This window comes from Chrysochloris asiatica, unplaced genomic scaffold (assembly GCF_000296735.1).
Source record: "Chrysochloris asiatica unplaced genomic scaffold, ChrAsi1.0 scaffold00056, whole genome shotgun sequence".
Lineage (NCBI taxonomy): Eukaryota > Metazoa > Chordata > Mammalia > Afrosoricida > Chrysochloridae > Chrysochloris > Chrysochloris asiatica.
In genome coordinates, this window is record NW_006408574.1 from 5,673,072 (window position 1) to 5,700,689 (window position 27,618).

At 48.1% G+C, this 27,618-nt stretch overlaps 1 protein-coding gene across 2 annotated transcripts in view; it reads left to right on the plus strand.

The window, feature by feature from the left end:
* Positions 1–27,012, plus strand: part of DOCK8 (dedicator of cytokinesis 8) — a 170,155-nt gene extending 143,143 nt beyond the window's left edge. For both annotated transcript variants that reach the window (XM_006863731.1, XM_006863730.1), the window contains 9 exons: positions 2,847–2,990; positions 4,992–5,123; positions 5,924–6,058; positions 7,967–8,056; positions 12,458–12,694; positions 18,061–18,204; positions 20,616–20,722; positions 26,351–26,521; positions 26,914–27,012. In XM_006863731.1, coding sequence (XP_006863793.1) covers positions 2,847–2,990; positions 4,992–5,123; positions 5,924–6,058; positions 7,967–8,056; positions 12,458–12,694; positions 18,061–18,204; positions 20,616–20,722; positions 26,351–26,521; positions 26,914–26,974 — 1,221 coding nt within the window. In that variant the 3' untranslated portion in view covers positions 26,975–27,012. The remainder of the gene's footprint in view (positions 1–2,846; positions 2,991–4,991; positions 5,124–5,923; positions 6,059–7,966; positions 8,057–12,457; positions 12,695–18,060; positions 18,205–20,615; positions 20,723–26,350; positions 26,522–26,913) is intronic.
* The last annotated feature ends 606 nt before the right edge of the window (positions 27,013–27,618 follow it).

Here is a 27,618-nt window from a genome sequence, read left to right on the forward strand (position 1 = left end):
GAGTTGGCATGTTAACCTCAAAGGCAGTGGTTCGAATCTACCAACTGCTCTGTGTGAAAAAGATGAGGCTTTCTGCTCCTGTAAAGATTTACAGCCTCAGAAACCCTATACAGGGTCGCTAGGAGTTGGCACCAGCTTGATGATATACCAGCACCATCACTATATACATACTTCTATATTATTGTTGCTATGTGTCGTCAAGTCTGTTCCAACTCTAGTGATCCTGTATAGGGTTTCCAAGGCTGTAAACCTTGGTGGGAGAAGAGTCATCTTTCCCCTGAGGCGTGATGGATGGATGAGTTTGAACTGCTGACCTTGTGGTTAGCAGTCTAGTGCTTGTTCTACAGAGTCACCAGCACTTTCTCTCTCTCTCAATGAGATACATGAAACCAGTTGACATTGTAGTTTTCAAAAGGCAAATATGACCAACAGTTAATCTAAGTGCCTTGTTTCGGCTGCTGAGGGAACCTCAACTTTTGGATCTCCAGATACACAGATGGATGTATAGATAGATATAAATAGGTAAGTAGGTAGATAGATAGATAGATAGATAGATACCAATGAAAATCAAAGATCATAGCCTTCAATATGAGTTGTACCTCAATGTAAAGAAAACAAAAATCCTCACCACTGGACTAATAAATAACATCATGATGAATGGAGAAGATTGAAGTTGTCAAAGACGTCATTTTGCTCTCATCAACTGTCAACACTCATGGAAACAGCAGTCAAGAAATCAAACAACATATTGCATTGGGCAAATCTGCTGCACAAGACCTCTTTAAAGTGTTGAAGAGCAAAGATGTCAGTTTGAGCACCAAAGTGGGCCTGACCCAAGACATGATATTCTCAGTAGCCTTATATGCGTGTGAAAGTTGAAACAATGAATAAAGACGACTGTAGATGAATTGATGCATTTGAATTAGGATGTTGGAGAAGAATATTAAAAGTACCATGGAACATGTACAGCCAGAACACTTCTTAGAAGCCAGGATGGCAAGACCTCATCCCTCATACTTTGGACATATTATCAGAAGGGATCAGTACCTGGAGAAGGACAGCATACTTGGTAAAGTGGAGGGTCAGCGAAAAAGAGGAAGACCCTAGGGACATGGCTCAGCACAGTGGCAGCAGCAATGGGCTCAAACGTAACAACAGTTGTGAGGATAGAGCAGGAGTAGATGGTGTTGTGTTCTGTTGTGCACAGGGTCACTATGAGTCGGAGCCAACTCAATGGCACTTAACAACAAACAACATATGGATATATAAAGAGAGAGATTTCCTTCAAGGAGAGACTCACACAGTTGTAGGGGCTGGCAAATCCTAATCCATAGATCCGGTGGTAAAATGGAGGCCTCACTGGCTCACAGATTATGGGGCTGGCAAATCCACCATTTCTAGATCAGGTGGCAGGTCAGGGACTTCTGCAGGTTTATGTCCCAGGAACCAACATGCAATGATGAGACGGATACAGGAGCAAAAGAGCACAGTTAGCCAGAATATTCGTTTCCATGGGTGGGGGGGAGGGGTGCAGGCCACGCCCCAAGGAAACTCCCCTTCCAACCATTTGGCTGCTCACATGAGATTACACAATGGAGTAAGAGATACGTATGTAGTACCTGTCAAACCTCTGAGAACCAGAGCCCAGCAAAATGGACACAGAACTTTCAGCCTCACAGCTGACTTCCGGTTCCTCCAGTGATCTACCTGCATTTCTTCCACACCTGTGAGCCAGGTGGGAGGAAGGGACTCCCACTCTGTCAAGGCCATGTGAGTCAGGGCCAGGGCCAGGGCCAGGGCCAGGACAAGAGAGGGTGGTGCCAATATTTAAGGAGGTGCTGACACTCAGGATTGAGCAAGCATAGCATTGTCATTCATGCTGCCCTGAGAGGCAGTGCACCCTTAAATTCCACACCATGCATATTTCACTTGCCTCTACTGCTAACCTCTAGGTTGGAGGTTCGAACCCTCCAGACACTCTTTGGAAACCCTATACAGGGTTGCTGTGAGTTGGCACCAACTGGATGTCACTTAACAACAACTACCCCATAATCCTGGTTCCCTGTTAGAATCCCGGCTAGAGGCTGTAAACTCTGGTTAAGGTAAAGGTGCATTGTGTGGACAGGAACAAAACACGGTGGACGACACACCATCTTCCTTCAATATAGCTTTCGTAGACTTCTGTGGCCGTTCCTCTGAAAGGCAAGTCAGCAGTAGCAACCTCCTTCAGAACTACAACCCTGAGCCAAGACAGTTAACTGTGGATTGGTCTTTGCCTTTTGAAAACCACGACCCCAACTGTATGTCCTTTCAGGTAATTTAACCAACATCTGGCAGCTGGTGCTACGTTGCAGAAAGTGTCCTAATGGTCCCCAGGAACCGAGGGAAAGGGTGTGGGAGCAGTGGTACCTCAGTGGTAAGAATCTTGCCTTCCGTGCAGAAGACCCGGGTTTGATTCCCAGCTGATGCACCTTATGGGTAGCCTGTCAGTGGAGGCTCACGTGTTGCTGCAATGATGAACAGGTTTCCATTGAGCTTTCCAACTAAGACAAATTAAGAAGAAAGATGTGGTGATCCACTTCTGAAAAATGAAGTCAGCCCATGTAAAGCCCAAGGTACACAATGCCCAATCCTCTTGTGCACAGGGCTGCCCGATGTTAAGCAGCCAGCAGCAACAGGGAAACGTGTAGGTATTAGAAACGAAAAGTAGAGTTTGAAAGATGTGTGGCAGCCAGAGTGTCCTTCCCAGGGAAGGTCAGCCCTAGCTAACTGTGGGCATCCCCGCGCCTCCCTTTGAGGTTCTATTGGTGGCATTCATCAGCCTGCATCTCCCTTCATCCTTGCAGAACATCTCCTCCAATGTACTGGAGGAATCCGCGGTGTCCGACGACACACTGTCACCGGACGAGGATGGCGTGTGCTCAGGCCGGTACTTCACAGACAGCGGCCTGGTGGGCCTCCTGGAACAAGCAGCTGAGCTCTTCAGCACGGTCAGTACCCGCCATCGGGGTCTCTGGGGACTGCCCCAAGTAGGTGGCTTGAGAGACCACACACATATTATCCGCCAGTTCTGGAAGTTCAAAGTCCCAGTTCCAGGCCTCTGCTCTTAGCCACGGGCACTCCTCCCTGCCTGTCTCCCCTTGTGTGTCTCTGTGTAACTCAGAAGTGATTAGGTTTAGGACCCACCCTGCTGGGTTATAATCTCCATACTTCCATGCAGGGTCAGTGGACAGGCCCAGGAGTTAGGGTTCCAATGCAGATTTGGGGGGAACATCATTCAATCCCCTAAGGAGCCCTTGTGGCGCAGAGTTTAAAGCACTCAACAGTTGGAGGAACCCACCAGCATCTCCAAAGGAGAATGATGGGGTAGCCTTAGAAACCCTGTGGAGCCATTCTGCTCTGTCCTATCAGCTTCTTAGGAGGAGGTAGTCCACTCGACAGCCGCTGGACAGCCACGGGGTTTGGGGAATTCACCTCCATAGCCGTGCAAAATTCATCCTCTCAGGATGTGACCTCACACGTTCAAGCTGAACCGCAGGTTCTGTGGTTGGAACATCAGCTGCACCTCACAATGACACCCGCAGTGCCGGGCTCACAGGGCACAGCCTGACTGGGGTTCTTGGATGTCCACAGATTGCATCCGCACCACGCAGGAGGCCCACAAGGAGAGCCTTTTGTCTTCCCCACTGGCTCCTGGGTTCTGGGCAGCAGTTTCCCAGTGTGATTTCCACTTAATGAGGGTGGAGGAATGTGCCCAGGGTTACACAATAAATGATGAGGCTCCTTCCCCTCTCACAGTGAAAACATTTGGAGAGGAGCCCCTGGGGCCAGAGGGGGAGGCGTCTGTAAATGCTGCTTATCTCAGAATTATTATAACTGGAGACGCCCTGCCCTCCCACCTCAATAACTGGTGCTGGTATCCACACTGACAATGAGAGAAAGAGGGTGAAGTCACGGGGATTCCGGCAGGAGACCAAGTCACGGACCCTTTTCCCTTTTAGTAACCCTCCCCTCTCCTCCATTTTAAACCAAGTTACCATGTCATACAGCACCTCCGTGGTACAATGGCTAAGCACTTGGCTTCGCACTGAAAGCCTGGCAGTTTGAACCAAGCAGCCATTCTGTGGGAGAAAAAAAAAACAAAAACCTCGACTTTTGTTCCCATAAAGTAGCAGCCTAGGGACCCAACGGGGCAGTCCTTGTCAGTGACTTGGGGTCGGTGAGTCGGAACCCACTCACAAGACCTGACAACAGTATTTCATACTTGACGGTTTTGGGCTGAACCAAGTTTGTGTTCATTCTTATATCTGCCTCTTTTCTGCTGTTCATTTCTAAGTTTCCTCACCAGAACATGTGTGTATTTTATTTATTGTTTTTGCTTCTCTCTCTCTCTCTATTTCTTTCTTCTTGCCTTTCATTCTAGGACTCAAAGAAAGTCCAATATGCTTTTGTTTTGCTTGAAATCCAAGGAAATGAGCTCCTTGGAATCCCTAAGCACCTAGATACCCAGTAAGAGCCCTAGTGATGCAGTGGGTTAAGTGCTGGGCCACTCACCACAAGATGGGCAGAGTTGGAACCCACCAGCCGCTTCCTGGTAGAGAGATGAGGCCATCTGTTTCCATACAGATTTACAGCCTCGGAAACCCTATAGGGCAGTTCTACTCTGTCCTTTAGGACTGGTGTGAGTCGAAAGCAACTGACAGCAGTGGGTTAGTTTTCTTGGGTTTAGGCTACAGGTGGCTCCCTGGTGAAATGAACATGCACAAAGATGGCCTTTCTGAATTACAGTTAGTCCCTGCTGCCAGTCTCCTCCCCCGCGTGTTTCTCTTCTGGGAGAACCCTTTCCCTATTAGCAGCCTCAGATAGGGCCATTCAGGTTGGGACCTAATAATAAAATCCGGTGTCCACTACACTACATGGATGATGAACTCGGGTTGTTCCTGTGTTTCCACCGGATTGAATTCTGTTGCTCTTCCTCTTCCTCATTCAAGGGGGGTTTGTACGAGACGGTTAATGAAGTGTACAAGCTGGTCATTCCCATCCTGGAAGCACGCCGAGACTTCCGGAAGCTGACCTCCACTCACAGCAAGCTGCAGAAGGCCTTCGACAGTATCATAAGCAAGGTAGCTACCGACCCTCACCAGCACTTCCCGAGACCTGGCTTCGGGCCACCCTGTCCCCAAGATGCCTGTCCTCACCCCAGCCCACTTCCTCTCCAGCGAGCGATTCACCTTGAGTGCCTGGTTGCTTAAGGGGGTGGTGGTAGTTCTGAGGGAATACTCTTTCCTTTCATGTGGGAGACTCTGACTTGATTCCAGCCAGCACACCTCACACTCATCACCTGTCTGTCAGTGGAGGCTCATGTATTGCTAGGATACGACCAGGTTTCAGTGGTGGTTCCAGACTAAGACTAGGAAGACAGGCCTGGAAATCTATGTCTGAAAATTAGCCAATGAAAACCCTATGGACCATAATAATATGTGATCCACAGCTGATCGTGGGGCTGGCACAGGACGAGGCAGAACTTTGTTTCATTGTGTGTGAGGCATCCAGGAGTCGTGGCCAGTTTAAACAGCATCATTATAGTACCTCTCACCTAGCAAGCCGAGAAAGGCTGCAGTAGGCAGGAGACCAGAATTCATTCATTGTATGAGGAAAGACTTTAAAAGTAGGATATGTGAACGTCACTTTAAACTCACCCCAACGTAAGTCCTAGAAATCTTTCCTGGAAAAAATTCTCTCCGCTCCTTATTTCCAAAGTTGATCCCATAAGCATTGCATTATCTCTGAAGGCTGGGTTTTTGTTTATGGTAACCATAGGGATAAAATGCTTGGCCCCACAACAAGAAAACTCTCCTGCCTTTTGCTACAATAGACACAATGTAGCTAAGGAGCGATTTGATTTTCTGATCTTGTTACTCAGGGACATAAGAGGATGTTTGGAACATACTTCCGAGTTGGTTTCTATGGATCGAAGTTTGGGGATCTGGATGAGCAGGAATTTGTATACAAAGAGCCCGCGATAACGAAGCTTCCGGAGATCTCTCACCGATTAGAGGTAAGCATTCGAGAAGCCTATGTGTATGTTTCACAACAAACAAGGTCTGGTGGCTCGTGCAATGTCTAGATTCATCTTTGACCTATATAACAGCTTTTCCTACACCTCGATTACAATACGAAGGTTTTCACTGAGGTCACATGATGAAGCAAGACTGGAATCACTGTCCCCTAAGACACCATGTCTGCTTTTCAATACTGGTTAATCTCCACTTTGCATATTTATCTTTCAGACCCTTCATCCATGTCTTGTGCTTTCTTAGAACCTGCCCACATTTTGCAAGTAACCTTTGCAGGTTATCATCCTGATTTTGAAGGAATCTGGTTGGAGTTACTGCTGGAAAACGCTTCAGCTACTGATCAGCTGTCACTGTGGGGTGAATCCCACTTCTGACCCAGAACCATTCAGTATTAACGTCCTGTGGGCTTTTGTCTCTTCCTGCTGATTCAAAGAGGCTCGCTCCCTAATGTCCCCAAATAGAGGAGCAGGTTCATGGGAGAAAAGGGGGAGGGGCGGTGGTGAAGAGCGTGGGAAGGAGTCAGAAAAAGTAAGACAGAATTTGAAAGGACCAGGTACTAAGAACTCAGGAAGAAAGTCAGAGTGCTCCCCAAGTAAAGCCACTCAGGCTGGGTGACTGGGGTCCCCCGAGCTGATAGCCCATGCTCTCTTGTTATTGCTTTAAATTTTTTCTCTTTCTCAGCTGTAAAACTTCAAAGACCTTCATTGTCTAATTGTTCTCAATGTTCTCCATCTCTGCCAGATATGACAAGGGACTTTCATCCTTTCAAAAAAGAGCCCCTGAAAAGGGGGGTGGGGAGAGTTGCAGACAGTCAACACACTTGACTGTTAACCAAAAGGTTGGAGGTTCAAATCTACCCAGAGGCACCTAAAGATAGGCCCGGCAATCTACTTCTGAAACATTAGCCACTGAAAAGTCACAGAGCACAGGTCTACTCTGACACATACAGGCTCTCCTTGACTTGGAGCTGACTAGATAGCAACCAGTTCGTCCTGAATAGAGGAAACAGTATTAGACAGACAACCAGGAGGCTGGACCAATCCCTAACTCTCTTTCATATGAGCTGGACAACTATAGGCCAGTCACCCACCCACCCTGGGCCATGGCTTCTTTGAGTCTAAAAACAACAACAAAAGCTGCTGTCAAGCCCATTTCAACTTATAGCGGCCCCATGTGACTCTGAGTACAATTATGCTTCACAGGGTCCTCAGTAGTTGATTTTTCAGAAGTCAGTTGCCAGGCCTATCTTCCAAGGCGCCTCTGGTCCAGGAAGGATAGATCCCAAAAGAAAATCACCAAGACATGTCATAATCAAGCTCTCCAAAATCAAAGATAAGGAAAGAATCCTGAAAGCAGCAAGGGAAAAAAGAAGTGCTACATACACAGGCAAGCAAATCAGATTAAGCTCAGATCTCTCACAGAAACTATGCAGGCAAGAAAGCAATGGGGAACCATATACAAAACCCTGAAAGAAAAAACTGCCAACCAAGAATCCTCTACAGTCTCAGGAAATGCTGAACTTTACTCATTATCTCAGGAGCCTTTCAATAATCAAGGAACAGACTTACCTGATTCTCAGTCCAAACTGACTCTCCTCCTGAGACCACCCAAACCAAACCCCCTGCCATTTGTTGAGTTAATTATAACTCATTGCGACCCTGCAGGACACCATAGCTCTGCTCCGTGGGGTTTCTGAGGCTGTAAGCTTTATCGGAGCAGACAGCCTCATTGCTGTCCCTGGGAGTGGCTGGTAGATTTGAACCACCAACCATGTGGTGAGCAGCCCAGTGCTTATCCCACAGCACCACCAGGGCACGTCTCTTTCCAGAAGACCCAGAGGTACATCATAGTACAATGACCTTTGTAAACGCCTGGTTTCTCTTTCCCAGGGATTTTATGGTCAATGTTTCGGTGCGGAATTTGTGGAGGTGATCAAAGACTCGACCCCTGTAGACAAAACCAAGCTGGATCCAAACAAGGTATGGAGGTAGTGGGCACAAAATGACTATCCAACTCAGAGACCCTGACTCTTTCCCAAGGACAGAAAGTGACCTCGTGTCACTGGGCTGGCCAAGTCACTTACATGCAGCCAGACATTCTTGTCTCGGGCTTAACTCCTGTTTGGTTGGCTTGTAAAGAAGCCATACTCACTGGTCCTGCATGAGACCCTATGTCCGCATCGTTGCATTTCATCCTATGGCATCCCTTCTGAAGTAGCTTTTGCTGCTCTCAGTTTACAGAAAAGGAGCTCTGTAAGGGGAAGCGACTTTGCCAGGTCATACAACTAACAGAGCCAGTCCTCAAACACAGGGCCTGCCATCTCCAAACCCGTCACTGTATCGTTGGGGATGGAACAGAAAGGGTGGGGGCTTCGGGGTGATCCCTGCCGACCCAGCCTGTGTCCCATTAAAGAGCGTCTCCCTCTTAGAAACAGTGCCCGTGTAAGGTATAACTAAGGGGACGGAGGTATTGTTGGGGATGGAGGTCCATGACCCTCTGGCAGACTCATCCCGAGATGCCATGAGGATGAGGTCAGGGGGCAGGACTGGACCGGATGGAAGGTTTTGCTTTCTTCCTATGGCCGAGCACTTTCTCCATCCAGGCAGTTCCTGGTCGAGAGTTCATGGGGTCACTGTTGTAGAACGGAATTAGGCTTCAGACAGACAAGTCCAGGGTCCGTGGGAGGTGGGCGTGGCTGTGTGTTAAGGTGGGTGGTCAGCACACAAGCTCCGTGGATCTGCTGTCACTTCACCAGCCCACGGGAGTCTTTTCCCTTCTTGTAAAATGCACAGGGTAAGTGCTGAGAACTTGAGATGAGCGTCCAAACCTCACATTCCAACCAGATTTCACTACCCTGAATCTTGGCTTCTGGTCCGAGGCCAGTGACCTGCCTGTCCCCCACCCAGTGCATGCAATCCTCGAGCACATGGCCTGAGCTATCTTTTTTGTGTCTTAAAAAGATCTTTTTCCTGTTCCCTCTCTTTTTTTATTTGAAAGTTGGTGGAACTAGGCACACCAGAGCATACATACCCACTAAGGAGTTTCTGCATGCAGCATCTTCCCATTGATCCTCGCTGTTTCTCTCCCCTCCCCTCTCCCCCCACTGACTTAGAACCACCTCCCCCTGAACCTTTCATGTCTGCCTGGCAGGGACTGTGGACAGTTCAACCCTTACAGATAATTCTTACAAAGAGCTCAGTGTTCACAGCAGATGTTTTTTCCTAGCTTAGCCAAAGAGTTGTTTAGAGATGACTTCTATAGATCTTTTCTGTTCACACTTTAAAGATTTTTCTTAAAGTGATTGATTCGGGGGTTTCTCCAGCTTCGCTAGAATATGTGTCTGAATTCTGCAAGAATTTGAGAATAGGTTCCATATAGTTCCCCCTTTTAATCAGCATTCTTCTGTGGATTCCTTAATCAGAATGCTCAGTAATGGTGGCTGGGCACCATCCAGTTCCTTCCGGTCTCATGGAGCCATTCTGGTTTCTTCTCCTCTTTCCTTTGCTGCTCCAGGAATCAAACCCATCACTGTCCAGTTCATTGTGACTCTTAGTGAGCCTATAGGACAGAGTAGAACAGCACCATATACTTTCCAAGACCGTAAATCTTCACAGGAGCTGATGGTGGTGCCTTGTCTCCTGCAGAGCAGCCCAACACTTAAATCATGGTCTGCTTTGCTCCAGCAATGTGTGCGTGTGTGTGTTTAGTGCCATCGAGTCAGTTCTGTCTCATAGTGACACTGTATAGGTTTTCTAAGGAGCAGCTGGTGGGTTTAAACCACCAGCCTTGCAGTTCAAACTGGCTTTGCAGTCCAGTGCTTATCCTACATCATCACACCAGGACTCCAGGAATAGAGACCAATTTTCCTATCTTGGATAAAGGGAGCTCTTTATCATATATATATATTTTTTTTTTCTTGTATTTTTGGAGTTCCCAGGTGGTGAAAATTGTTAATGCTCTCGGCTGCTAACCAAAAAGTTGTTCAAGTTCACCCAGAGTCACCTCAGAAGACAGGTGATCTACTCCCAAAATAAATATCACCCCTGAAAACCCTAGGGACCACAGTTCTCATTTGGCCCACATGGGGCACCATTAGTAGCAGGTGATTCAAAGACAACTGGCTTCTTTGTCTTCTATAAAGATGTTTTTAAAAGTTTGTGGAAAATGGAATTAAAGGTAGTGGAATTTTCCAACAAACTTTGTAAAGCCCCTTGGTATTTAGTGTACCCTTCCTCACATGTGATCAGATTGATTCTTTTGGCTCTGAGTTCTAGGGGTTTTGACACAAGGAACCACCATAGTCAAGATGGAGGGCTGTCCCATCAATCCAAAATACTCCCCTGTACCCCTTATAGTCCCCCCTTGACCTCCCCCTCACCCCACGACAGCCGCTGAGCTGCATGCCATCTGCAGGCCTGCTTTTCCCAGAATGCCTTTTCAGACTGGCTTCTTTCACGTAACAGAACGCGTTTGAAGTCCACCCACTTATAAGACTTCCTTCTTTTTCATTGCTGAGTAGTGACCTGGTGGCACCGTGGGTAAAGGGCTTGACTACTAACCAAAAGGTTGGTGGTTCGAGCCCACCAGCTGTTTCATGAGAGACGGATGTGGCAGTCTGATCCTGTAAAGATGACAGCTTCAGGACCCCATGGGGCAGTTCTCCTCTGTCCTGTGGGGTCACTGTGAGTCTGAGTTCACTCAATGGTGTGGGTTTATTTGTTTGTTTGATTTGACGTAATAGCCCTCTGCAAGAATCTTCCATCATTTGTTTATTCACCCCCCAGGTAAGGGGCGTTATTTATATTTACGTCATTTATGACTACAATTGGGAGCACCGTGGCTCTCTCTATATGATAAGCACTGGACTGCAGTACAAACCCACCAGCCACTCTGTGGGAGAAAGATGAGGCTTTCTGCTCCCAAGAAGATTTAAAGCTTCAGAAACTCCATACAGGGTTGCTCTGCGTTGGAACTGACTCCACAGCATTTAACAACAACAATTAAAATTGCTATCAATATTTGGAAACCTACATTTTCATTTCTTTTGAATAGGTGTGTAGGAGCAGGGCTGCTGGGTTGTGTGGTTCATGTACACTTAACTACCATTTCCACCATCACCGACGTATGTTCGGCCCAGGCACTCGGGGATCCGGGCGGCACTTGGTGGTATCAGTTTTTTCCAGCCCTCCTAATAAGTAGGTAACACAGCCTTTGCCATTCTGAAGAGAAGAGTTTGTCTCTCTTGAAAAGCAGTTTGCATGATTAAAAGGGCAGGTAACAGCAGGTGTTGTGAGGATGTGGAGATAATTGGAATGTTCGTTCATTGCTGGTAGAACTGCGGGGTGGTACAGCCGCTCTGGACAACAATTCAGTCGTTCTCAACAAGCAGAACATAGAAACCACCCTGTGATCCAGCAATCCCACTTCTAGGTGGTAACCCACGAGGGCAGAAAACAGGGTCTCAGTTCTTGTTCGCTGCGGCACCAGTGCCAATAGCAGATGAATGGATAAACACGCATGTTTCACACACAGTGGCATTCAGGAGTTGCGATGCACACCACCGCACACACCAGCCTTGAGAACAGGATGTGGAGTGAAATCAGTCAGACACAGAAGGGCAAAGTGTATGAGCCCTCATATATAAAATATGGGGGAAGAGCCATTGCTTACAGAGCTCTGAACTTCGGCTAAAAATTTTTTTAAATTCCTCATGAGACAGACTAGAGCTGCCCCCTAGGTTTCCAAGGCTGTAAGTCCTTACGGAAGCTGACTTGTATGTCTTTCTCCTGTAGAGCCGTGGGCAGGTTCTCTGTGGGGAGGAAAACAGCTGAGGGCTCCTTGGACTTCTATTCCGGGTGCTGGTATAAATTGGGAAACAAATAAGGGTGATTGCTGAACAACATGACAAATGCAATTAATATCACTGAACTGCCCTAGTGGCACTTCAAGTTAAGCGGACTTCTAACTGCAAGGTCAGCGGTTCAAACCCACCAGGTGCTCTGAGGGAGAAAGATGAAGCTGTCTGCTCCTGTAAAACACTGAGGTCTCAGGAACCCTATATAGTGTGGCTGTGAGTTGGAATTGATGGGACAGCAGTGAGTTTGGGGTTTATTTTTCTCAGCCCGTGTGAGGATTGCTGAAATGACAAATGGTTTTGTGACTTTGTATCTTCCGTAGTTTAAACAAAGTAAGGAGAAATGCACTTAGCAATCTGTGACAGTAAAGGTTGGGTTGGTTCTGGTGGGAGGGACTGCTTCTACCTGACTTCACACACACACACACACACACACACAAGTCCTCTCTCCTGCCTCGGGGGCATGGCTGCAGGGCTGGGAGGGGTGACCCCAGAACTGACTCCGCTCCCCTCCCTTTTCCCTCAGGCCTACATCCAGATCACCTTTGTGGAACCCTACTTTGATGAGTACGAGATGAAGGACCGGATGACCTACTTTGAGAAGAACTTCAACCTGCGCAGGTTCATGTACACAACGCCCTTCACCCTGGAGGGGCGTCCCCGGGGGGAACTTCAGGAACAGCACCAAAGGAACACAGTCCTGACCACCTCGCACGCCTTCCCCTACATCAAGACCCGCATCCGCATCATCCAGAAGGAGGAGGTACGCAGACCACAGGGACACACACGCCAGCTCACTCCCCAACTGCCAGGTGTCCTACTTGTAACCAAACCCCAGGGCCTCTGTCCAGGGGACTCCAACTCACAGCGACCCCACGGGACAGACTAGAGCTGCCCTGTGGGGTTTTCTTAGGCTGTAATTCTCTTTTAAACTTTTTCTTGTGAATTGAGTGGTGAAGGTTTATAGAGCAGATCATCAGTCTGACACGCCCCAAATCATATACTTGGTTCCATCTCAGTGATTGAATCCCTTCCATGGGACATGGTTCATCCCAGTCCCTCTCTGTGGTTCCTGACTCCATTCCTCTCCCGGCCCTACGGATTTTGCCCTTAGGTAAATGCTGCCCTTTTGATCTCAAAAGGTTGACTATTTTGTGGTGTGCGTACCTCACATCTGTAGCTGTCCTTACTGTAGACCTGACTAGTGCTTGGCTGAAATTTGAGTTCAGTTCCAGACCTGAAGGGAGAACAAAGATCAGAGTCCCAGGGTTCTGCCAGTCTCTATCCCCTTATCATGGAAGAAGATAGCCAGGCCTTTATTGCGCAGCATTGCAGGGGTGGTTTTGAACTGCCAGCCTTTCGGCCAGCAGCCAAGAGCAAACTATTTGCGTCACTCGGGGGCCTGGAATCTCATTTAGGCACAACTGAGTATTCTATAGCACAGTTGTGCTGTGCAGTTTACCTGTTAAATATTTTACATGCTAAATATTTTGTATGTTAGATATAACTTCTTAATATAAATGCATCATTTTAGTACATAGGATATGTGTCTATATAATTGGAGTCCCTTTGTGGTACAAATAGCTAACTTGCTCGGCTGCTAACCAAAGGGTTAAAAGTTTGAATTCCACAGAGGCACCTCAGAAGAAATTCCTGGCAATCTCCTTTCAGCCATTACAAACTCTGTGGGACACAGTTCCAATTGACAACTGTTTTTTTTTGTTTTTGTTTTTTTATGGCCTATGTTCAATGATACATTCATGTAAAATTACATACTTGCCCGCCCACAAGGTTAGCAGTTCAAGCCCATCAGCTGCTCCATGGAAGAAACATAAGGCTTTCTGGTCCTGCAAAGATTTACAACCTCAGAAACCCTGTACAGGGATTCTATGAGTCCGAATCAACTCAACAGCACTTAACAACATTTTAAACATTCCCTAGAAAGTCGTGTGTATATTTACAAGTGTCCAGGTGATTCGAGTGTTGTTAGTTACTAGGGACCAGAGCAGCAGGAAGGTGGTCCCCCGGGTAGGGGTGAGGGTGGGGTAGTGGTGTGCTGTTGAAAGTTACCTTGTGGACAATACTCCCAGCTTCAGCCTGGTGCCTTGTACCAGCCCTGTATCTTCTGGTCCTCATCTGTGGATCGACAGGAAGCACCCCAGTTGCTTTACAGCAGAAAACTCTCAGAGGTGCACTGGTGGCACTGTGATTGAGCACTAGGCTGCTACTGGACAGGTCAGCAGTTCGAACCTACCAGCAGCTCTGCCGGACAAAAATGAGGCTGTCTGCTCCTGTAGATTTTCAGCCTTGGAACCTTCATCTCTGTCTTTCCAGAGTCAGCATTAACTCAATGGCACTGGGTTTGGTTTGGTTTAAGGGACTCTCAGACATCTATGGACACAGGACTAATTGAGAAAGTGTCCCAAATCCCAGCATCAACTCAGACCACATAGGCACCAACATTTTATTAGATATTAAAGCACCCACGAGGTCACCAGTGGTCTGCAAGTGGCTCCGACTCGCGGTGGCCACCGTGTGCCAGGGCCCTAGAGGGTTTCCAGTGACTGATTTTCAGAAGTCGATCATCAGGCCTCTCTTCAAAGGCATCTCTGGGTGAATTTGAACTGCCAACCTTTCTTTGGGTGAGCAGCTGAACGCATTAACCTTAGCACCACCCAAGCCCAGTGCTATGGGGTTGAGTCTGACTCATCACGACCCTTTGGAGAGTTTCCAAGACTCAATCTTGACAGAAGCAACAGCCTCATCTTTCTCGGATGAAGCAACTGGTGCTTTTGAACTGCTGACCTTGCAGTTAGCAGCCTAACTCACAGCACCAATTTTCACCTAAAACGTGCATGTGCGTTGGTTTGTCCCTTGTTTGTACAGGGCCCCAGCCTCCTCTGGGACTATGGGCCCGCGGGTCACGGTTCCAAGAAGTACTGGTGATTTATTGTGTGAGCACTTGACTGCTACCCAAAAGGCCAGTCATTCGAACCCACCAACCACTCATGGGAGAAAGCTGTGGCAGTCTGCTCCCATAAAGAGGACAGCCAAGGGGACCCTATGGGCCGATTCTCCTTTGTCCAATAAGGTGACTGTGAGTTAGCATCCATGTGACAACAGTGTGTTTCTGTTTTGTTTGGGTTTGCTCTCAGTTCAGCTTTGCCTGTCTTGTAGAAACCACACCACGGTACACTGTCTGTGATGGTCCAGTTGTGTTTTCTGTCCAGCAGGATGAGGGCTTCTGTCTGAGAACAAAATCTCCCCGGATGAGACTGATGCCCCCACCGCCTGGCCTTTTACAGCCCAGCTATCTGTGTATACCTCACATCGCAGGAATTTTTCTAACGTCCTGCCCAAACATTCCACTTGTCTTCACGGACCAGCTCTTTTTCGTTCCACACCCACAATCCATCCGTTCACACATGGCTTAATTAGGTTAGGGATTAAAACAACAAGAGAAACTGGCATCAGCAGGTTGGCGAACAAACACCAACAAGCCTTGGGGAATGTCTGTGGCATCGGGCAGGAGCGGAATTGATGAGTTTTATGGGGATCCGTCTGCCAGCCTCAGAGGGGGCTTCTCAGCAGGAATACGGGGTTTATGGTGCCTTTTTTTTCTTCACTTTATCGAGGCATCTTTCTGAAGTTCAGATTTCTTAGAGTAAAAAAGAAGAAAACAAGATACGCATTTTTAACCGTATACATAACGCACCTCTGAAAATGAGCAGATAATTTGACTTTTTGACCATTTCATTGTACTTCCTTTGAAATACTTGGAAAATGTATGGTAATAATAGAATTATGCCTATAGTAACATCTCAACCATATTTTTTAAATGTTACCTATAAAATTTTTTGTCTAGCAACATTTTTGCCTTATATTAACCATTAACATTGCCACATATACTGAAACTGGCATAGCCTTTAAAAATCATTTTAACATTCTTTTTTATTATTGGTAAGTAACAAATACTATTTTGCTAAATACTGAAGTACACAATTTGAGGTTGCTGCTTACTGATAACACAATTTTTAGAGTCCTGGTGTGGTGCTGTAGGATAAGCACTCGATCACAAGATCGGTGGTTCAGACTCAACAGTCGTTCCCCAGAAACCCTATACAGGGTCACTGTGAGTCAAAACCGACTTGGTGGTACTTAGCAACCCCGCTACCACCGATAGGAGTGCAGAGATAAGAAGGGTGCTCATGAGGACATCTGCTGTAGCTCGGACTGTTTTGGACTTTGAACACTTAGACATTCTACGCCTCACTCAGAGAGACCCCTTCATTCTTCATTTCTGTTGTCACAGAAACCCCACGCAGGGATGACTTTAAGAAACTGAAATGATCCTCTCACACTTTAGGAGACTAGAAGTCCCAGTCCCAGACGTCAGCTCGAGGGGAAAGTTCTCTGCTGGTTCTGGGGAACGTCCTTGTCATCCACCATCTCCTGGTCTAGGAAGTGCTCAGCACAGAGACCCTGGGTCCAAGGATGCTCTTAGCGCCTGACTCTCCTTTCTTGGTGTTGGTGGGGAGGGGTGGGGGGGTTATGTGCCATCGAGTCCGTCAGGGTTTTCAAGGCTGTAAATCTTTACAGGAGCAGAAAGCCTCATCTTTCTCCGGTGGGACAACTGGTGGATTCGAACTGCTGACCTTGCAGCTGGCAGCCTAATGCATAGCCCGCTGTGCTACCACGGCTCCTTTCTTGGTGGTAGTAGGTCCCTTTGCTCTCTGACTCAAGATAAATCCTAATCCTGTAGCGTATGTGCACCTCTTTAATAAGTCAGCTGTTCTCAGTCCAGCTTCACAGATCACAGGGAGATGAGAATTTGCAACAGCTATGATGAACACATCCAATCCCAACACGGAGGATCCTTCCAGAACACTGGGACACATGGCCTAGCCAAGTGAACTTGTTCCTAATAGTCCCATAAAGTGTCTTCTCAACGTTTCTTGGCTATCTGCCATTCTCCCAGAACTCTGAGGAAGACCCACCCCAGGCGGGCAAATCTGAAACACTAGCAGACTGAACCTTCCAAGCACTCTGTTTACTGGGAATTGCCCTTCGGCTTGGGTTGGGGGAGGCCCCAGAGATTCTAGATTTTGTCACGATAGGGGAGACAATCTTGAATGCTGTGCCTCTCACTCGGCTCCTAAGTTGAAACCAGAGGCAAACCTGCCACCAATGCAGAAAGAGCGAGGGTCTACGTTTTGACGCCAGTGTGATCAGACTCTGGCCTTCCCTCCTATCAACTGTGTCGATTTGGGGGACTCACAAGGCATGAGCTGCCATCTAGCTAGCCCCCGGTTCATGGAGGCACCCCTATGTGTTACAGAGTAGAGCTACTCCATGGGGCTTTCTCAGTTGTAATCTTTATGAAAGCAGTTTCCTAGGTCTTTCTTCCATGGAACCACTGAGTTAGCAACCATAACCAACCCAGAGTCCTTGAAACTAACAGCCTCATGGATTCCCCTTCACCTGTAAACTGGAGAGAGTCAAGAGGTTGTTTAAGGGAGCAAGGGATCACTTTGGTGTAGTTCTTGGAAAATAATAAAACAAAAAACCCCAAGTCCACAGTCATTGCATTGATTTCAACCCATGACTACCCTAGAGGAGACTAGGACCGCGCCTTAGGGTTTCTGAGAGTCTATCTTTACAGGCGCCTCATCTTTCTCCCACAGAGCACGGTGTGAGTTCAAACTACCAACCATGCATAATAGCCCAACACTTACACCCACTAAACCACCAGGGCCCTTGGAACATAGTGGTGGTGGGTGGGTGGGTGCCAGCTAGTCAGTTTCAACTCATAGCAACACTGTGTAGGTTTCCAAGGCTACAGATCTTCATGGGAGCAGAAAGTATCATCTTGCTCCCATGGAGCTGATAGATTTGAACTGCCGACGGTGTGGTTAGCAGCCCAGCTGGTAATCCACTAGGCTGCCTGGGCTCGGTTGGAACATAATCATTGCTTAAGAAATGTTAGGCCTCCCCCCACACCATGTAGACACTTCAAACTACTGTAAACAATTCTACAAGTGTTTCCTTAGCCACTGCTTCAGAGTTGTAGCTCCAGATGCCTCGTGAGACGGAACCATGACTTTCCCTGCATTTGTGTTTTATGTTTAGTTTGTGTTGACACCAATTGAAGTTGCCATCGAAGACATGAAGAAGAAGACCTTACAGTTAGCGGTCGCCATTAATCAGGAACCCCCTGATGCCAAGATGCTTCAGATGGTGCTCCAAGGCTCTGTGGGAGCGACTGTGAACCAGGTACGGAAAGCCAGCTGCTCGTGTCTGTCCAGGATATTCTACACCGTCCAACTTGAGGTTGATGAGGTGTCTGACCCACATGCAGACCATGTTCCTATACTTAGATTAAACACGTGTGAGAATTACAAGACTTGGAGAGGCTTCTTCCTCTTCAGGAATCATCTCGAGGTAGAGGAGTGGACCAGTTGTCACGTGCTCCATCTCCCTAAAGGAGTCTCACACTGGGGTTAGACCTGGGGTCCCATGGACGAGGATGTGTCCATGTCCCATGTAGAGCTCTACTGGAGACAAAGGTGAGCAGAGCTCGAGGTCATCTCAGGGAACCTGTAGGAGAGAAAGGTCTACAAGAAAGGTCTAGACCTTTCTCTCACCCAACCCATGGGTCAGTTTCAGCTGATCCCAGCATTCCAGGCATTGCTAAGAAGGAGTGATCAACCATGTGACATTGACTGACCTCAATCAACCAAGCTTCTTAATCTACTTTATACCTGGATCTTCTCACAGTCCTTAGAATCCTAACTTGAGACCAGACTGGATCTTCATAGATACATTAGGATTCTAACCTGAGATGAGACTGGATCTTCAACAGATTCATTAGGATCCTAACTTGGGACCAGATTGGATTCATTAGAGTCCTAACTTTGGACCAGACTGCATCTCTCAGAGTCATTAGTATCCTATCTCCCAGCTCACCATGGAACCAGTCCTGTCTCGGGTGGATGCAGGAATGAGCTTGAACCCCCTGTCCAGTGGCCCTCCTTGGTGTCACTTCCAGGCCAGCTCTGTCCACACACACACCCTTCAAAGTACCAGTGAACCTGGGACTGCTCACTCAGTACAGTTGGATTCCCCGGGGAATTCTGAGCCCATTCCTATCAAGGGAGATTAAAGAGCAGACAGGTGGAATGGCTGTTTCTCAAACTAGAAGAAATGAGGTAGGTCCTGCCTTCCAAGTCCCAATCCTTGGTGAAAATAGAAGAGTTGATACACCCACAACCACGGATGCCTAGTTCTGTCTTAAGTGAGAAATTAAGCCAATATGGCGTTCTTCAAGAGGGCCACAGGTAAGTGTGAATGGATGGATCAAGGGTAGCCCCATTTTCAGAAAAGCCACTTAAAGCGCATACCTTAAGATGCAGGTATATTACCTTTAGATATGGGTCAGGCAGAAGGCATTGCTGCTAGAGATTGTGTTCATACCTGTATGGGTTTATTCCAAACAAAACTTGTTTCCGCACATCTCTGTCATCAGTGGGTAGCTGCAGACAAGGGCTCTCGGGAATACAATTGTCCTAGACTCCTTGTTGTTGTTGTGAAGTGCCGTCCAGTCGATTCCGACCCATAGTGACCCCTGTATAGGGCTTCCGAGGAGCATCTGGTGAGCTTGAACCGCCGACCTTGCAGTTCAAATGGCTTTGCAGTCTGGCGCATTAACCCACAGCGCCACACCAGGATTCCTTTGTTGTTGTTGTTGTTGTTGTTAAGTGCCGTCGAGTCGGTTCTGACCCATAGCAACCCTTTAGAGTGCTTTAAAAAAAATGTCCCATCAAAAAAATGGCTTCAGAGGGGACCTGCTGAGCCAGCTCAATTCAAGGCAGAGAGGTCAGCTCAGGAGGTTATGGTGACTGTTTTTTTGGGATTCCAAAGAGATCATTTTGATCGATTTTTCTCAGAGGACACAAAGCAATCCCGAGGCTTATTCTAAAGAACGTTTGAGACAATTGAAAATAGCATTTGTGAGAATAAAAGCCCAGGAAAGTTGCACCAAGGAATTTGTTTTTATTTTTTTAATCACGACAGTGTGCCTGCTTGTTCTTTGAGGACAAGGACCATCCTGTAAGAATTTCTTTAGATAACCTTACCTCATCCGCCCTACTACCCTGATATTGTGTCTTCAGGCTTCTTTTTTGTTTCTAAAAGTCAAAGAGCATTTTAAAGGAACATGGTTTGAACCCCTGGGGATGCCCAAACTGCCATCTGAATTGGTGTAAATTGAAGTGTGCAGAATTCTTTGAGGAAGAGTTAGAGAGAGGGAAATGCCGCCCCGCCCCCTCTCCTAGATGGAGCAACAATCGCCGGCTCCTTGTGTTTGTTTTTCTACTTTTGTTTCATGAAGGGCTCTGTGGTTTTTGTAGCAATCTGTTTGACTGTATTGTATATGTTCCTTGTATATGAAGGAGACCCATAAGTAGTGTCAGACTGAGAAGATACATTTTTACTTCTTGAGTATTCTTTTCAAATTCTAGACTCCTCACGATTCAAAGTCCCCTGAAAATTTAATTTTTTCTTTTTGTTCAAACCAACTACAGAATTTAATGTTCAAACTAAGAAATTACGCCAACATCCTCCCAAGTAATCAGCTTACCCGTCCAGTAACTGTATTATTTCGGTTGTTTTATTTCTCCCACCAGGGACCGCTGGAGGTGGCCCAAGTGTTCCTGGCCGAAATTCCTGCGGACCCTAAACTTTATCGGCACCACAACAAGTTGAGGCTGTGCTTTAAGGAGTTCATAATGCGGTAAGAAGGGTAACCACTGGACATTCAGGAGATGGGTGCTAGGGCTATGGGGTGCCGTCGATTCAGTTCTGACCCAGAGCCATCCTGTGAAGCATTTCTGAGGCTGACTGTCTCTACGGGAGCAGAAAGCCTCATGTTTCTTCTGTGGAGCCATTGGTGGATTTGAACTGCTGACCTGGAGGTTAACAGCCCAACACGTAACCCACTACACTACCAGAGCTCGCTATTCAGGGGAGCAGAGGTTTACAAAGATTGGTCCTCAGACCCACAGTTTCAGCATCACCTGGGACCAAACCAGGTACACCAAGCTGTGGTCACCCATAGAGTCAGAGTCCAGCTGTGCTCTTTAGGGGATCCGAGATTGTTGTTGTTGTTAAATGCCATCGAGTCGGTTCCAACTCAGCGGCCCTGTGTAGGATTTCTGAGGAACAGCTGACCTGGTGGTGGTTCGCAGTCCACTGCTGATCCTACAGTACCGAGACAAGCCACATTGAACAACTGATGTAGCGAAACGGTGGCTACAGAAAGGCACATTTTCTTTTATATGTGACGCTACGTCATCAGCACCTGTGCACCACAAAGTCGGCAGCTCAAGCCCACCTGCCGCTCCTTGGAAACTATATACAGGGTCGGTGTGAGTTGGAGCCAACTTGACGGTCCTAACAAGAACTGTTCTTTTATATGTGTCTGAACATTCCCTTTCTAGATTCTCCCCCAAATAATGGGGCTGAAACTCCGTTCCTCTTCATGGCTGAGTCACACCCCATCGTGGGCCACATTTTGTCTGTCCATCTCTATTGATGGGCGTTTGGGGTGTTGGAGCTTGTGGCTGTTAGGAATCATGCTGAGACGAACACTGGGGCGCATGTATCTGTCTGAGTCTCTGCTTCAGGTGTCTACCTAGAGTGACTGGTACAGGGGCAGCAACGCGAAGCTCAAACATGACAGTTGTGAGGTTGGTACAGGACAGGGCAGGGTGTCTTTCTGTCTCTGTGAGTCAGAACTGATCTGATGGTGCGTAATCTGTGGGTTAGGGAGTCCTGGTGTGGCGCTGTGGGCTAATGCACCAGACTGCAAAGCCGTTTGAACTGTAAGGTCAGCGGTTCAAACCCACCAGCAGCTCCAAGGGAGAAAGATGATGCTGTCCGCTTCCGTAAAGATGTGCTGTCTCGGGGACCTTAAGAAGCAGGTCTCCTCTGTTCTACAAGGTCATTACATGACGGAGTTGCCTCGATGGTTATGGGTTTGGTGTCTAATCTCCCCTTATGGTAATGCACAAGCAATCCGTTAGGACACACACCATACACTGATATCATGCCATTAATCCAACTAAGAAAACGCTATTCCCAAATGGAATCATGTCCACAGGTAGAAACACACAAGCCAAACCCACTGCCATCTCAGGAATTCCCACTCACAGCAACCCTAAAGCACTAAGTGAAATGGGCCCACAAGGTCTCCAGGTCTTTGTGGAAGCAGACTGCCTCCTCTTCCTCCCGCAGAGCAGCAGCTGATGGGTTTTAACCACAGATCTTCTGATAAGCAGCCAATCACTTTAACCACTGCGTCACCAGGGACCTCTTCCACAGGTCTAGGGGTTCAGATTCCAGCATATATTTGGGGGAACTCACAGCTCAATCCATGAACGGGCTTGGGGTGAGGTTACACATACGTTTTTTGACAGCTTTGATGTGTGTGTGTCTCCCAGACACGCAGGCACACACATGAAGCTTCTATTTACTCAGGTTGTGATGTCTCCCTCAAAAGGAGAGCAATTCTGACAACAGACAAAAAGCTAGATGACAGATGTTCTTTAATAAGTGGTACACTTGCCCACAACAAAGCCTTGAACGTATTTGGGAGATCTTTTTTTTCAGACCTATTTACTTTTTCCACACACCATCATTTAAAATGAACTCTGATTGAAGAATCCCAAAGTTGACAGAGTCCTGGCCTCCCCTCAAAAGATCCCATGAGCTCTCTGTGAGCAGGGCGGCTTCAGGGCCCCCAGCCTTGGATGATCAACCCCACAACCAATTCCATTGCTTTCCAGTCAGTTCAGCTCCTGCTGTCCCCGGGTGTCCCCGGAAAGATCTGCTCCATTGGGGTCTTCAGCTTTTTCAGAACTAGTTCACCAGCCTTTCTTCCATCGCTCTCCAGCGTGGACTCAAACCTCTAAACTTTGGGTTAGCAGCTGAACACGTTCACCGTTTGCAGCCCCCAGGGACTCTGTGGTTCACTCACCTCCCATCTTATATCTTAAGCATCAAAAGCCATAGATAGGTGAGGTGGTGAAATTGCACACCTGTAGATACTTACTAAAACTCAGTGCATTTAAATTAGGGTGAATTGTATGGCATGTAAATTACACCTCAGAATGAGGGGGCTTCAAAAAGTTCATGGAAAAATGAAAACTCTTCATTTTCCCTACCTTCGTTTGCCCGTTTTAAAGCCCCTTCGTTTTAGTGGTGAGTAAAAGCAAGTTCCCCTTTCTCATTGCTTCCTTGCTTCTCAGGTTTCATCAACATCTTGCAGCTTTTTTTTTTCTTCTTCTTCTTCTTCCCATTTTTTTTTTAAATATCATATTTGTTGTAGTTGAAAGGACACACAGCCTAGCATACTCCCAGCCCATGATTTCTGCACATACAATTTGGTGACGCTGATGGTGACGCTGATGACATACATCCTTTGAGTTATGCGACCGTTCTGACCCTCCTCACCTTGCAGTATTTTAATGAAAGGAGCGATAAGCTGATTTGCCCTGGCTGTGTTTCCCTCCCTCTCTGTTCTTGGGCAGCTGAAATGGACCGTGGGTAAGGTGCACTCAGCTTCCCCGCTACTGAGCTCTGGCTTATCAGCCCACTCAGGCTGCAGGTCAGAACGCCTGGTGTTCAAGGTGACACAGAGCGAGCCATGGTGACCACTAATCACGGAAATGTACGCTTGCCAGGGACACCATGGCAGGTCAGTCCGCTGCCTGACTCAGCAGGAACCAGATCGGACCATAAACAAGCTGGCAGCCTGAGGACTTGTTCAGCCAGCTCTACGGGCTCAGCTCGGAGCTTTCTGAGGGGAGCTGGGCCCCACCTGCCTTTTCCTGAGATAAGAACACACCTCAGGGTTTCTGAAGCTGAGATGGGGCCGATACTAGATTCTCGGGTTCTCTCCTCTGTGCCCCAAGGCAACAGACCTTTTTAGGCACTGCAGTCTGTTTCTAAATGTTCTTTGCCTTCTCTGAACTTGCTTGTTTCTGCAAAGAATGCATCATTGTAAAGCATCTGAATGAAAAGAGAGCAGAGCACAGTGGCCGCTGGTCCAGGTCCCCCTACAGGGAGGTAGTTTCAGATACACCCCAGATAGGGCTCTCAGAGTCAGCACACGGGGTGTCGGTCGGCAGGGTGCGGGGTGTTGGTGAACTGGAGTTAGGGTCTGGGGAGAACAAGGACGGGGACTTCCCCAGAGTGGCCAAAGGACGAGGACACATATGTGGGATGAGATCTGAAAACATTGCTTGCTTACACCTAGTACGAGGAGCAGGTCAGCAGTGGGGCCTATGACCTGGGTCATCCTCAGAGACACTGGTGCTGAGGGGGAAAGATGTGGCCGTAAAGACTAGCTCCCTTGAACAAAGGGTCAGTTGCTGTCTGCCATCATATCTGCACCAATTTTCATGCCTCTCCGTCCCATGTTGGTCATCCTCACCACAGTCCGAATGTTTTCATCATAAGTGACAGTAAAGGGTCAGCGTCACTTTTCATCACAGAATCTGTGTGACTCGCTGCAAAAACCGGCACCAACCCTCCTTTCGCCTCAGCTGGCCACGCAGGTCTCAGCACCGTACTTACAGTGATGGGGTTTATGATGAAGTTTCCAGGTTACAACGCAGGACCGGAAATGCTCCGGGCATGGTTGTTCTAGTCAGGACAGCTTCTTCGCAGCCATGCCTCTTCCTGTCCCTGGTGTCTGGTCCCATGGTCTGGTCTCTGCCCTGCTTGCTTATGTCACAGAGCTCTTTCAGGGCTGCTGATAAGTGCCCAAAAGTGAACCGCTCCACCATAAACCTTAGCCTGAGGACCCTCAGTTCCAGTTCCGTGGGTCAGCAAGCCTCACTCCCCAATTAAGTGTCTGGAGGCACCCCACTGCACAAATTAGCTTCCTGCCAAAAGGTCCTCAGCTTTACTTGCTCCGGTTCTGCTGCCCCTCTGCCCCTTCTCCGGTGTCCCAGCTTTCTGCCCTTGGGTCAGTGAGGTTCAGTGTTCAGGGGTCTCGGGGTCCAAAGGGTGTGCTTCTCTTCACTTCTGATTCTTTCTTTGACCATAGTGTGATCCCGGTTCCTGCTTCTCAGATGACTCATTTTGAACCACGTTAGACTCCGAAGTTTTCACAATGACCCTGTTAACAATCACTCACAACCAAATCAGACCACCGCTCAGCATTTTCCTCACCTTCCCTTAGCCAGACCCATCCGGAAAAAGTCATTGGTGGGAGGTGATAGAGACTGTGACTAGAAGATACCTGGGGGGGCGCTGTAGGATAAGCACTCAACTACAAGGCCGGTTTGAACTGCAAGGTCAGCGCTTCAGACTTACCAGCTGCTCCTATACAGGGTCACTGTGGGTCAGAACCGACTCGATAGTACTTTACAACAACAACAACATGGCTAGAGGAAATGATTCCTGGTAGTATGTTGTTGTTAAGTGCCGTCGAGTCGGCACTTAACCAGAGCTCCTGGTAGTGTAGTGGGTTACAAATTGGCATGCTAACCACAAAGTCAGAAGTCCGAATCTCCCAGCCACTCTATGGGAGAACAATGAGACTAGAAGATGCCTTGGTGGTGGCGCTGCAGGATAAGCGCTGGACTGCTAACTTCAGGGTCTGCAGTTCAAACCCACCAGCCACTCCACAGGAGAAAGATGAGGCTTTTTGCTCCGTAAAGATTTACAACCTTGGAAACCCTGTCGATTTCTGGGTCACCATGAGTCAGAGTCCACTGGCTGTCAGTGGGGTGACTAGAGGTAATTCTGTACCATCCAGTCGGTTCTGACCCATAGCGACCCTGCATAGGAAGCAGAAAGCCTTATCTTTCTCCTACAGAGTGACTGGTAGATTTGAACTGCTCACCTGTGGTGCGCAGGCCAGCTCATATCCACCACAGGCTCCTGGGATGGTTAGTAGAGACATTAAACAATTCACTTCAGCACACCTGCTTGCTGGCTAGAGTTGCTTTATCGTGGTGGTATGGAACCAAACCCACAGCATCTCCCTGGTCTGTCTGCACTCAGGAATGTTGTTGTTGTGGGCTGCCCATGTGACAGAGTAGAGCTGCCTCACTTGTGGCACTATAGGATCAGCACTGGACTGCAAACCACAAGGTCAGCGGTTCAAGCCCACTGAGCTGCTCCTCGGAAACCCTATACAGGGTCGGTATGAGTTGAAACTAACTTAAAGGCACTTAACAACAGCAACCTTGTGGGAGCAGATCGCCAGCAGATCGCCAGCAGATCGCTGGTGAGCGGAGCTTGAACTGCCGGCATCTCGGTGAGCAGTCAGGCGCTCACTTACGAGCAGGCCGTTTGTGTGACATAAAACCCTGCTGTTTCCTGTTTCCCCTTGATGTTTCCGACTCAGCTGTGGTGAAGCCGTGGAGAAAAACAAGCATCTCATTACCGCCGAGCAGCGGGAATACCAGCAGGAGCTGAAGAAGAACTATAGCAAGCTGAGAGAGAACCTCCGGCCCATGATGGAGCGGAAGATTCCGGAACTCTACAAGCCGCTCTTCCGAGTGGAGAGCCAGAAGAGGTGAGGTTGGGTGCCCCAGGGATGCTGCGTGGATACCACCCCAAGTCTGGGGGGTGGGAGTGAATGCCAGGAGTCACAGCTGCCAACAGAGCGTGAGCCATTCTGCCTGGGCCCCTGGGTTCCTCCCCTGAGCGCTCGGGGACCCCTGCACTGCGTCCTGCCTGGTCTTCTGAGGAAGAGACCCTGTGTGGTTCCTGGTGTCCTGTGAGGGGAGCCCAGCCCCTTCCACATGCTTCTGGTGGGCCATTTTCCGTGCCCTCCTGCTCTTTCTCAAACCAACGGATCTCCCTCACCTGTGCTTTTGTGTTTGTTTACATTCTCTCTCTCTCTCTCTCTCTCTCTCTCTCTCTCTCTCTCTCTCTCTCTCTCTCTTCTTCTCGTCTTCATTTCAGAGACTCCTTCCACAGATCTAGTTTCAGGAAATGTGACACCCAGTTGTCACAGGGCAGCTAAGAAGAGGCACCTTGGCACGCAGAACTACTGCGGCCCCAGAGACGGGCCACTCAGTCCTGCAGCCACTCTGGAAGCTCTGGGGTTGATGGACCATAGGAGTCACACCCAGTGGACTGGGACCCGCAGTGGACCTTACTGGAGGGGGTGGGTGGAGGGTGCCCCTGCAAGGGTCCTGTGTGTTGAGGGATTGTCCCAAAAAACACAGCGCCTATGGCCTACCCTGATGGCTGTTCACTCAGCCGTCTACACAGCAAGATGACTCCTGGCTTGGATTTGGATCAAGAATGGACATTTCTCCCAGCAACCTAGTCAAAATGACCCTCACTCATCCCCTATTTCAGAGAAGGAAGTGGAACTTGGGAGACTGGGCATTGTTTTCAGTTTATCTGTGAGAGGCATAGAGGTCTCGCTCTGCATCTAAAAATCCCAATGGTTAGAGGTTTGGGGGTAGACTTGTGAGCTTGCTGCCTTACTGGTAATGGCAGATCCATAGCTGTACACATGTGTTATGTTAAGTTCAAAATCAACAATGTTTGTAGAGGAACACAACTCCAGGCGTTGATGAAGACACACATGGTACGCTGTGCTTTCAGCCCAAAGTTGCAGATATTGCATTGACTTAAATTGAAAGAATGTCTACTCTT